At 35.4% G+C, this 12177-nt stretch overlaps 1 protein-coding gene across 1 annotated transcript; it reads left to right on the top strand.

The window, feature by feature from the left end:
* Window positions 1-341: 341 nt before the first annotated feature.
* Kr (krueppel) lies at window positions 342-10340 on the top strand. Its single transcript, XM_018446809.1, has 3 exons — window positions 342-401; window positions 7602-8276; window positions 9578-10340. The coding sequence occupies exons 2-3, from the start codon at window positions 7633-7635 to the stop codon at window positions 10338-10340; spliced, it is 1407 nt and encodes a 468-aa protein (XP_018302311.1). The 5' UTR covers window positions 342-401; window positions 7602-7632.
* Window positions 10341-12177: the final 1837 nt, after the last annotated feature.

Genomic DNA, 12177 nt, shown 5'->3' with positions numbered 1-12177 from the left:
TCGTAGCACGATTTTTACTCGTTCGTCCAGTTATACTTTAGGGTAGTAGTCAACTGAGAACGCGATACCCTCGTGATATTGACTTGGACATTACGTCAGATACTTCACCCGTGATCGACGTACCGGGGTATGTCGGATGTTCACTTGTGTTGATTTTTACCGAATCCCTCTCGGATGCATCTTCTATCACGGGGAAACAAACGAGAACGACTGACGGCGACATTTGTTTTAATCACGCCATTGATGCAGTTTCGCGTCGCGGCAGCGCGCCTCCGTTTCTGCGTCTCGCCGCGAGTGATCACATTGTGCTCCAGAAGAGCGGGCGAAATGTCAAAGTGAGAAACAACCGTACGGACTTAGCATGGCACTGTCTTGTACGAGCGAAGTGCAGATTTACGCAGGTATCCTTTCTCTTTCTTTGTCACCGTAAAATTGCATAAGCAGAATAGTATTGGGTAAACCATGAAAATTGCACATATCCCTTTAGTCTCTAAAGAGAAAACCGAAAATATACCCTTCCGTTGAAAAATCGCAATAAATTTGCTACTTTTGGCATTTAGAAATTTTACCCTTCTCTATTTTCGACAAAACATTTACCGCAAATTTAGTTTCTCTTCTTTTACCAAGAAGATACATTACTCTAACGGACTCCGTTTTGAGCTTTTAATATTGTCTATTTCTTTGCACAAACGATTCCGGTTTTTTAAATGACTTCCATCGAAAACTCTTTCTGGCGAAATTTGACAACAAAACTGTTGTAACATACGGTTAAAATGTTGTTACATCGATCACCCATTGTTTGCCATTTTTCTTTTTTATTCGCATCCAACAATCTGCCGGATGTTGGCCTCGAATGAAAGTGAAAATGTAGGTGGTGCGTCGGCGCTTTAATATATATAGAAACAAACAGATAGAGAGAGAAAGAGAGAGAGAAGGGCGAGAAGAGAGAGAACAATTTCGTAGTTTCTTAAGAGTCGTGCGACTTCTTGGCATATCGCCAGAATCTAAAAGCATCATCTACGACGATACGACGCACGTACGTTGTGACACATCGTAAACATCGGTAGGCCCCGGAGAAATTAAGCTAAATCGTCCGGCGCGAAATCCGTATCGCTAATGACTCGCGACGTGGCGCGACGCGACGCGACGCGACGCGCGGCGTCTAAAAATAATCACTGCTATTGCTTCGGAATGCTCGGCACGCTTCTCCTTCTCTCGTAACGATCCCTTGTGTCTCCATAATCGCGCTTTTCTTAAACCGATGAGATTCGACCTTCCTGGTTAGGTATTTAAATCATCAAATCTAACGGTGGTATTCGAATTCTGATAACTATACTTGAGGTCTATTTTTTTTTATAGCTAATTCACGCACGTTTTGTATACATAGAAAAATATTATTTTGTGAGATATTGCTAAAAAAGTGATTGCTCAATTTACTTTTTTTCTTTTAAATAACGATTATCTTTAACAAAGAATATTTTCTTAATAATAATCTTAAAATATATTTAATATTAATTAAAAAAGAACTCAATATTATGTACTCAAAACACAAGAATTTTTTTCGAAAAATATAAAATTAATTAAAGAAGTGATATAATAAGCAAATCGAATTTTTCTTGTAATTTAATAATTTTGGTTGAAGTATTAAACTTACTAAGATTCAAAATATATTTTGAATAAATTTGCTTGTGACGAACTTATGATAGAGTTGTGGATATATAATCATTTGAAATACTTGAAACGAATTATTATTTGCGTGCAGTATTTTTCTGTATGTACATGGAAAGAACAATTTTGTTGAAATATTAACAAATTTAGCTAGATTAAAAATAATTTTCTTGAATTATGAAAATAATTATGTAGAACTCTCAATTATAATGAGCATTGCCAAAAAAAGTTTTGACATTATAGCAACCAGCTTGAGAGTCCTAATTATTTTACTGGTTTAACAAAATTATTGTTAGATACGTATCTAGCTAAATTTTCAGATATTTTAGCAAAATCATTCTTTCCGTGCAATTGATAAAATAGACATACATTTGACATCAGCACAAGTAGAAAGGAAAGTTCTGCAGAAAAGGAATCTCTTGTAGGATTAAAAACCGTTAGTCGTTTAAAACAATACTTTATATTTTTAAACATGAAATATGTATAAGCATCGAAAAAAACCTCTATAAGGATTACGTTTCATGATTTAAGAAGGAAAATTTTTACGATTTTTATCGCATCTGAAAACAATGATGAACAGAAAAAGATACCGTTAACTTAGAAAACTGGTGTAATATATAACATGTATCGGCATACAGGAACACATATTTTCAAATTTTTAACTTGACTGTAGTGAAGGCTGTGCGAAAAAGATCAATCGTAAAAATACGACAAAATAGACAATGGAAAACCCTATAAAAGAATTGCAAGACCGACAATAAGAAAAAAATACAGCTAACATAAATTTTACAGACATTGTAATTTTCGTATTTGAAAAATCAATAACTCGGCATATTTCATTTTTCATTACTTTTGCGACTAGCAAATATTTCGCGTAGATATTTCGTCGAATTTTTGTTAGTTGCGAAATTGTTTGTATTTCGTCTCTCCAACCGAATAAATACACATAATATAAAAATGTACACATTCCAAAGAAATAATTCTAGATATATATATATAGTCATTTTTATTTACGGTCATCAGATGACCGTAAATAAAAATAAAAAGAAAATTTTGTATTAATAATTCTAACAGATGTTTCAACTCTCGCTTTTAATCTTCTTCAGTGTTTCACTGATAATTCACAAATTAATGATATCGCAATTAAAAACTTGAATGTTTATGTCGCGAAAAAATAATCGAAGATAAATAATAATCGAAAAAAATCAAAGTTAAAATTAACGAAACATCTTAGTGCCTATTTGGTAGAACACTTAAACTGTTAGTATCAAAGTTAAAATTCCAATTGTCATATACGAGTACTGTTGGAAAATTTGTGTCAAATATAACACATTTTACATGTTCCAAACGATCCACTAAAATTTTTGTGTTCATTTAATATAAGATGTTGAAAAACAACTCAGATATTGTGTAGAAAAAATGATCACAAAAAAATGCTAACGCAGTTTGTAAACAAACTCTGGAAGTAATATTTTTTTTAGTATAATTAACATTTATGATATGTTAAATTAACATGTATTTTATTCATTCATCGTAGAATTTACGTCTTAAAACATTATTTTTATGTTATTTGTTCACTTACTCATAAATTATATCATTTTGACATTAACAATAGAAACTTTGAACATCAATTTAACATAAAATGTTTAAATAACATAATCACATTATGTTAAATTAACAATACGTTATTGTGATTATGTTATTTAAAGATTTCGTATTAAATTGATAATCAACGTCAAATGCAATATTGTATTAGTGACAAAATGACAATTTATGAGTAAATGAACAAATAACATAAAAATAAAGTGTTTTAAAATGTTAATTCTAAGATGAATGAATAAAATATGGGTTTATTTAACATATCATAACGTTAATTTAACATAAATTATCATATATTGTTGGAAAATTTAACGTTGATTTAACGTAATTAATTTAATTAATTTAACGTAAATGTTAATTTTACTGAAAAAAATAATATATTTTCACGGTTTATTTACAAACTATGTTAATATTATCTTTTTGTATTTATTTTTTTATTAATATTAATAATATTTGTGTAACCTTCTGACTTATTTTTCTTGTATTAAATTAATCCAAAAATTTTATCAGTAATACACTGAAGAAGATTCAAAGTGATTCGAAACGAATAAATACAGATATACAACTTAAGATTTAGCTTGTATTTTAGTATCTCCACACTGAGAAAAACAATTTATTCAACTAACTGAACACATTTAGTTGTTTGCAGATATGATTAATTCAACAAATTTTATTTAATCGAATTTAACCGTAGCCTGTTTAACATTGAACAGCTTGTTAAGCAGATTAAGGTTAAATTCAATTAAATAAAATTTGTTGAATTAACCAAATCTGCAAACACACACACACACACACACACACAACTAAATGTGTTTAGTTAGTTGAACAAATTTTTTTTCTCAGTGCAAGGGAAAGTATTCTCGACAAAACTACAAGGGTTGCGACCAATTAGGGAGTAGACGCAAGCGGGGGTGGTACTCCTGGCGTCGCGTTGCCAAGGAACGGCGATTGTAGGCTGTAAGGATCCCGGTCGCCGTTAAGAGAATTTTAGGGTAGTGGGAAGAAAGAAGAGGGGAGTAAGAGACCGTACACTCTTATTGATTCAACGACGCTATTCTCTAAATAATCTATTAATTAGCCTGCAACGATCGAACGTAGATCATTATTAGTTATTGTTTCCTTATGCGATTCTATCTTGTTAAAAATGCGCAAAAAAACATTCGGAAGCATTCTGTTTTTGCCGATTGCCTGAACGCTCCTTGAAGTGTCCTTTGAATTCGCATTCGTTAAATACCCCTTTGGATTATGTAAGAGAAACCTCTAAATATATGTATGATGTCAATTCGCATAGAATTCCTATAGAAGCAACCTTTTAGCCTGCGATCTCACCACGTAGGTTCTGACTTTCAAAAAAAGGATTTGCAGCAACCCATGTTTCAATGTCCGCTCGATTGTGAACTAATCGCACATTTATCAGAGAAGAAAAGAGAAAAACCCCAGGTTGCTAATTTAGAGACATAAATTTACGTCATATCCCTTATATTTGTATATACATTATTTCAAAGAGTACAATCTCATTATATAATTTTTTTTGTTATTAGATTATCATAATATTTAAACAAATAATTCAGTTTTTTGTTTAAGACTCGTGTTTAAGACTCATCATTATCTCAGATTGAGCCTCAAAAGCGAAAAAATGCAAAATAAAAATTTTTGCAAAATACATTTTTGAGAAAATATATTTCAACAAAGTAATACTTACAATCAATAAAGTCGCGACTTGTAAAAAACATATCGAAAATTCTCATTTTGATTTGTTAATTAATAAATAATCATATCAGTCGAGAAATTAATTATGCATAACAAATGGTGATATTCTTTTCTTTCGACTGCGTGCAAAGTTTTGCATATGTCCACTAAACAAAAATGTAAACAAAAAGCTATAACATCAAATAAATTACAGTTAAGCTGTCGTAACCAATGTTACGTACATAATAAAGATACGTAAATTGTAATGTGACCTATAATTTGTATTTTCATTTTCACTATTTATTTATAAATACCATGACTATTTTTCCGTTCTAATTTGGGAAAGATGGCTCACAACCAAGATAACACACACACACTTTATCTTTAAAAAATTATAGAAATTTTTGTTTGGCTTTCTTAATTTAAAAAAATTATAATTTTTATGTGTTACCATTGCAACATCATCATCAGGGTGGAACAGTAATTCTGTCTACCTAGAACGTCTCCGCTATTTTTAGAGATGTGAAATCATTTATTTACTGAAGTTGCATAGCATTAAGAGGGGTACAATATGTTACTAACAGTTTTTCTATGATTGGAGACGTTTCGGAGATTTCACTTCTATTTTTTTAATGGAATTATATGATTTTTTTACGTAGTCTAATTCCTCTAATTATTCTACATGTAAAAGTATTAAGGTAGAGATAAAAAAATCAATACAATTTACGAGATATTTTATACTTTATTGTGGCACATTTTGACATAAAATGTTAAATATCTCGTACATTACTAATTTTTCAATACTTCTATATCTGTACCTTTTTTATACATAGAATAATTAGAGGAATCATATTACATAAACAATTATAATTTAATTCAAAAAATGGTGAAATCTTCGAAACGCCTCCACTTATAGAAAAATCATTATTAGCGTATTATATTTCTCTTAATGCTAACTTCAGTATATAATAAATTATTTCATATCTCTAAAAATAGCGGAAATAATTTAGATGGACAGAGTTATACTGCTCTACCCTGTATATTTATAATTAAAACCAAGTTACGTTGGCATTAGCAATGGATCACGACACGACGATAATCCGTAAACCGTTTGATATCTCTGAAAAAAATTCCCGTGAAACCCTCAAAAATATTATCTAGAACTAAGTTCCTAATTATTATTTTATAAAATGTTACATGCATCTTTAATATAAAACACATATGGCTGATGTTTCGTAATACTATCTTTTGCCTAAAAATCAGATAAGATGGTCAATGCATATGTTATAAATGCTATAATGTTTTGATAATATTAAATTTTTAAGTTTTCTTTTTAATAATCGATAACATTACTTTAAGTTTCATCTAAGTTCAGTGAAGTGATATACCAAACACTATTAAAAAATAATAAAAATAAAAGTATGTTTTTTGCATTTAAAACAATTATGGCCATCTTTTAGCCTGCATTTTTCACAATTGTCCTACATATTCTTATTCCATATCTTTCTTCCTTCTCTCCTTCCTTAGCTGTATCTTTTCACAATTTTCTTAAGATATTACTTTTCACAAGATCTAAATTTTTATTTCATAACTTATTGTTAGTCCATATTACTTTCCTATCCATGCATATCTAAATATAATTTGCAAGAATTTTTATCGTGTGTTTTCTCGCTTCTGATGTCACAATCTGAGATAAGGGCAGGTGAGTGAACAGAAGCCTTAATTATCTAAATTTGACTATTGGAGATTGTGATCGTGCAAATTCATAGTTTTATTGACGAATATCCCTTCCGATTTCGGCATTCTGATAAGCATGAGTATTCGCACACTGATAAAGTCATTGGCCTCAGAAATCGAAGAGGCGGTACTTCGTAGACGCGTAGGTGGATAGCCGGAGCTTTATGAATGAACTCTCGCGTAGTCAGGAGTGTGAGTGAATGGAGGAGGATCCAGTAACCTCACCTCACGTGCGAGCGACATGTGTGGGAGGGCAAGTTGAGAGTGGTAGGGAAGAGAGAGATACAGAAAGAAAGAGAAGAAAGAGCGCGGGAAACATCTGAGTGAAAGAATGAGAGAAAAAGTGAGAAAGTGGGGGAGGGAACGCGAGGAGAGATCTTCGGATTCGCAGATCATACACATACGTGTAATCATTCGATATATCTATCACCTCGTTTACGCTATTCTCGCTAGATTGTTCCGACAGTACAACGAGCTACCGACGGATATTTTTGATATGTGTTTTAATACACGAAAAGGACGGTTTTGCTAAAGTATCTAAAAATTTAGAAAGATACAAATAATAATTTTGTTGGGCCATCAAAATAATTATATAGGATATTCAAAAGTTGATTGTTAGAATTATATATTAAAACTTTTTGCAACATTACTTATCATGTTTGAGATTGTTACGTGATTATTTTGATGGTCCATCAAAATTATTTTCAGATCTGTATCTAATCAAACTTTTAGATTACTTTAGCAAAATAATCTTTTTTGTATAATAAACAGTTTTTTTTCCATGTATAATCATTTTACGTGTTAAGCATTAAAATGTTATGCGTAATTATACTCTTACGAATTAACGTATGTTTCGCCACAAACGTGTATATATGTATATATATGCATGTATATGTCTCTTCATTAAGTCCAGGATTCCTGATCAGTCAGTACCTGGGCATGATGCAAGATCCCGAGAATAGCACTCAACTTGACAGCGCGTCGCAGAGGATGTTTTCTATATTCGACCCGACGACGGCAGGATTACCACCTATGACCCAGGAGCAGTTGATCGTTGCTAATCAAAGGATGAGCATGGCTCTGCTATCAGCCACGAGACTTCCCGTATCGTTACACGGCAACCTTGCCGCGTCTCCGTCGCTCTATCCGTCTCCACAGGATCTCTTCGGGAGTTGGATGCCGCGAATCGCATCCTCGCCGCCTTCCTCTCTTCGCCCACTACCAGAAGTATCGCCGGCCCCCAATATGAAGCCCTCGTCTCGGCGCAATAACAATAACAACAACAACAACAATAATAACAATAATGACAACAGTGACAACAACAATATGAACGATGACGATAGGATAGTCAGGAGGGGTCGCGCCGCGAAGAGGAAACCCACCAAATCGAAAGTGGAGGCTGCGGCGGAAGGTGCGGATCCGGTGAGTCCTTCCGTCAGTCCTGAGACGACGAAGGATGGCAAAGATAAGGTCTTCACTTGCGGAGTGTGCCAGAGATCTTTCGGATACAAGCACGTGCTCCAGAATCACGAACGCACGCATACGGGCGAAAAACCTTTCCAGTGCCAGGAATGTCAGAAAAGGTGAGTCTTCGCTATCGAGATCGCACAATGTCTCTTCTCGTGATTTCTCCATGTCATGACAGACTAAATCTTCGCAAAACAAATCATCATCATCATGTAACATTGATTTAAACGGACGACGTTTTACATAAAAGAAAGATGTTAAAAAAAAGTGTTTGGTATTTTATAGTTATTATATTTAGTTATTACTGTATCTAATGTTAGTAATGTTTATATCGTGGCATAGAGAATTGCTACTGTCTGTGCTAAAGAATCAAAGATAAAAATTAATTTAATTTTATAGGCTATTAACATTAACTTCATAGGCTATTAACGAATCCTATAGAAATAATCAGGTATTTTACGTAATTGATATATTGACTATTAGAAAATTTGTACAGTTGTACATACGTATATGATAAAAAGATAGAGAAAAGTACTGATTTGTTGAAAATTCAGAAGAAAATCCTCTCCAGGAAGAGAAAAAATGCGAGTAGTCAGATTGGAAAACCTCTCTGTACATTTTATACCTAATTTGAATCGCATACCACCTTGATCAAAAAGTTCCCGGAATTACCACCAGGTGATGCTCTGAGTCAACTGATTTGAGTTCTGTTTTTTTGGTTAGGTTGCCACATCTATCATTGACATACACCAAATTTTATCGCCATAGCTTGACATTTGTAAAAGTTACGCCGTCTTGAGTACATCTACCTCTGCACGTGTTTTTAATTCAATGGCTGTTGGATGGTATTCGTTTCGTTCTTGGTCAAAAATTCACGGATGTTGCAAATTCAACTCCATTTTTATTAAAACTGTAAAAAATCGAAAACCGTGCAAAGGTAGATGTACTCAAAATGGCGTAACTTTTACAAATGTCAAGCTATGACGATAAAATTTGGTGGAAATGTCAATGATAGATGTGGCAACCTAACAAAAAAAACAGAACTCAAATCAGCTGACTCAGAGCATCACCTGATGGTAATTCCGGGAACTTTTTGATCAAGATGATATAATAATGTAATTTTTTAAACTCATCATTATCGTAGATCATTAGGTAGATAGGTTTACCGCATATTCGTAGATCGAATAATGTAATTAACTTACCCATCCCTTGTTTTGATATGTATAGAACTATAAATATAATTATTGTTACTAACATGATAGAGTAATAACTGGAGCTCCTAATTATAATTATTTTACTATGCAATTATAGTCACAAGTACCAAACACTTTTCTCTCAATGTACGGTTCTGGCATCTTTCGGTTCGTTCATTAAAATCGCAAGTTCAGTTAATGATCCTTGATCTTCGATTTTGCAGATTTACCCGGGACCATCACCTGAAGACACACATGCGGCTCCATACGGGCGAAAAACCATACAAATGCAAATTCTGCGAACGAAAGTTCGTCCAGGTGGCGAATCTCCGCCGTCATCTACGCGTACACACGGGCGAGCGTCCGTACGCTTGCGACATGTGCACGTCCAGGTTCAGCGACTCGAATCAGCTGAAAGCGCACATGCTGATACACAACAACGAGAAACCGTTCGAGTGCGAGAGCTGTCAAATGCGTTTCAGAAGGCGGCACCATTTGCAGCAGCACAAGTGCGGTAATGGCGCAGCGCAGGAGTCACCACCGGAGGCCGAGTCACCCCCGTCATTAAACAGTGACGAGCTCGACTCGGAGGAATTCATCGATGTTGACGCTGATGTAGACATCGACGCAGAACAAGCGCCGGAAGAGGAACCGCTCAACAGGAAATACATCACGCCAATCAGCAGACTAGCTCGTCATCTTCGAATTAATCCCGAGCGGAACGGCCCCGTATACCCGGCCTCGATGACGCTGAATCCTTCCCCAGTTGTTTTGCCAGTGCAAACGGAACCCGAGGATCTGTCTATGAACAAATCGTCCTCGCGCAGATCACACTCTGGCGGCAGCAATAACTCATCGTTGAACGCCGACGTCAGCAACGAGACCAATCCGGAAGAGGGTGACGAGGAAGACGAAGCAACCATGTTCCTGAGGCGTTCCCGCACCCATTGTCAACAAGTAGTCATCGACAGCGATCACACCTCCTAGTGAAGTCTCGGCGGTACGTAGAGAAAACTGCGTGAACAATGCCCTTACCGTGCTCTCCTCGACCATCGGGCAATATAATAAGGGTGTTATTTACACAGTATTCTCTTGTATAAGACTCCATTGTCTAATATGTCTCGCGTGATAGATCTTGATTACGGGTTACGGGAGGGGCGATCACACATACACACACACACACACACACACACACACACACACACACACACACACACACACACACACGCACGCACGCACGCTCGAAGCGCTCGTGAAGAAGCGCGTCCCGCGAAGTCTTTGTCGTGTACATAGTTTCGCATCGGCGAAAAGAAAAAGGAGAGAAGTAAAAAGTAATAAGAGGAACTCATGTTTAGTTAATCGTTGTGGTGTAGCTGTTAATGTCTTTTGTTTGACCGATGGCGATGAAAAAACTTGGCATAGATATAGTTAGATAATGGAGAACGAAGGAAGAAGGGCATTTGCGTCCTCGTGAGTGAACGGTACGCGCCATTGCGTCGACGAGAAGAGAGAATATAGCTGTTCGGATTGGATATACTGGTATACAAGTTCCTCTGACAGTAAAAAATAGCGGGGGAAGAGTGACGACGGTCCATCAGTCCACTGTCGCCGTCGCGAGTTTCACGGTACTTATGGTTTGTACTACATCACCCGTTGTTACATTTTTTTTTCTCACCTTCCATGATTTGTCTCACTATCCGGAGATTTGTTGGCCGCGCTATCTCGATCGAACTTCAATTCTCACTGATTTACACTCTCTTTCAATTAGTCACTGAAACGATTTGACATTCGCGTGTCCCAGACGTTCCACGTATCTGCGAGAAACGATTTTAAAGTGCATGACAATTTTTATTTTTACGTTGACAGGTGATTGTTTATCGTCAAAATCAAACGGCAGTCAAAGTCTAACATTCAATGGCTGCGCCAATCAGCATAAAAAGCAACTTTACAATTGTTGTAAAATAAATACGATTGGTTTATACATTTAGATCTAGTGAGGAGCATTTAAATCTAAGAACAAGAACCAATAGTACTAAAGACTCTTCCAACAGTTACGAAACTATCTTTTCTGCTAAACGCAGTCAATGCTCTTGAATTAATAATCAGCAAATACGATCATCATTTTATAAAATAAAGTAGCGAGTGTCATCACCTGGTTCAGCAAACTGGAAAATCGTAATCGTCGAGCGCGCGCGCGCGGTTTGATTTAAAATTCAAACTGATCTCCACTTCCATTACCTCTTCTAGTTTCGCCTTGATCGTCGAGAATGATGTACGCATAATCGAGCTTCTCCGATTTCCGCCTTCAGATCTTTCGGACGCGCGCACCCGGTCTCGTAATAAATCCTTTCAAAGAGATCTAAGCATTTTTTGTAACCAAAGTTTTTTTTTCCTTCAACAGCCGGCGTGTATGTCGTTCGCACAAACCAGTTCGCGATGATATTTTTGTCGACGAAAAATTTTTGCAGCCGGACTCTTTCAACTCAGGCTTTCTTCCATCGCACCCCCACTCTAAGTTTGTCTCCACTCCCCCTGAGTTTGAATGCGGATCTGATTTATGTGAAATAATTTTTCATTTAACCCAGTTACAAGGCCACCTAGAGATTCATTGTCCGTTGTGGACCGTGTCATATTTTTAAAATTGAAAATGTGTTGTAGTTCCTTTTCTTTTGCTACGATGCATATAAACGCTTTGAGATATTCGTTATCCTCAGTATATCTCATAGAAAAATAAAAAACAGAAAGAAAGTACAAGAGAAGAGATAATACATTTTGCACGAATTTGCTCAGAATACTTGTTCGAATATTGCCCTCGTTTATCGTC

The sequence above is a fragment of the Mycetomoellerius zeteki genome, unplaced genomic scaffold, assembly GCF_001594055.1.
Source record: "Mycetomoellerius zeteki isolate Tzet28-1 unplaced genomic scaffold, Tzet1.0 scaffold189, whole genome shotgun sequence".
Lineage (NCBI taxonomy): Eukaryota > Metazoa > Arthropoda > Insecta > Hymenoptera > Formicidae > Mycetomoellerius > Mycetomoellerius zeteki.
The sequence above is the reverse complement of the archived record's forward strand: the minus strand, read 5'-3'. Positions and strand labels throughout refer to the sequence as shown.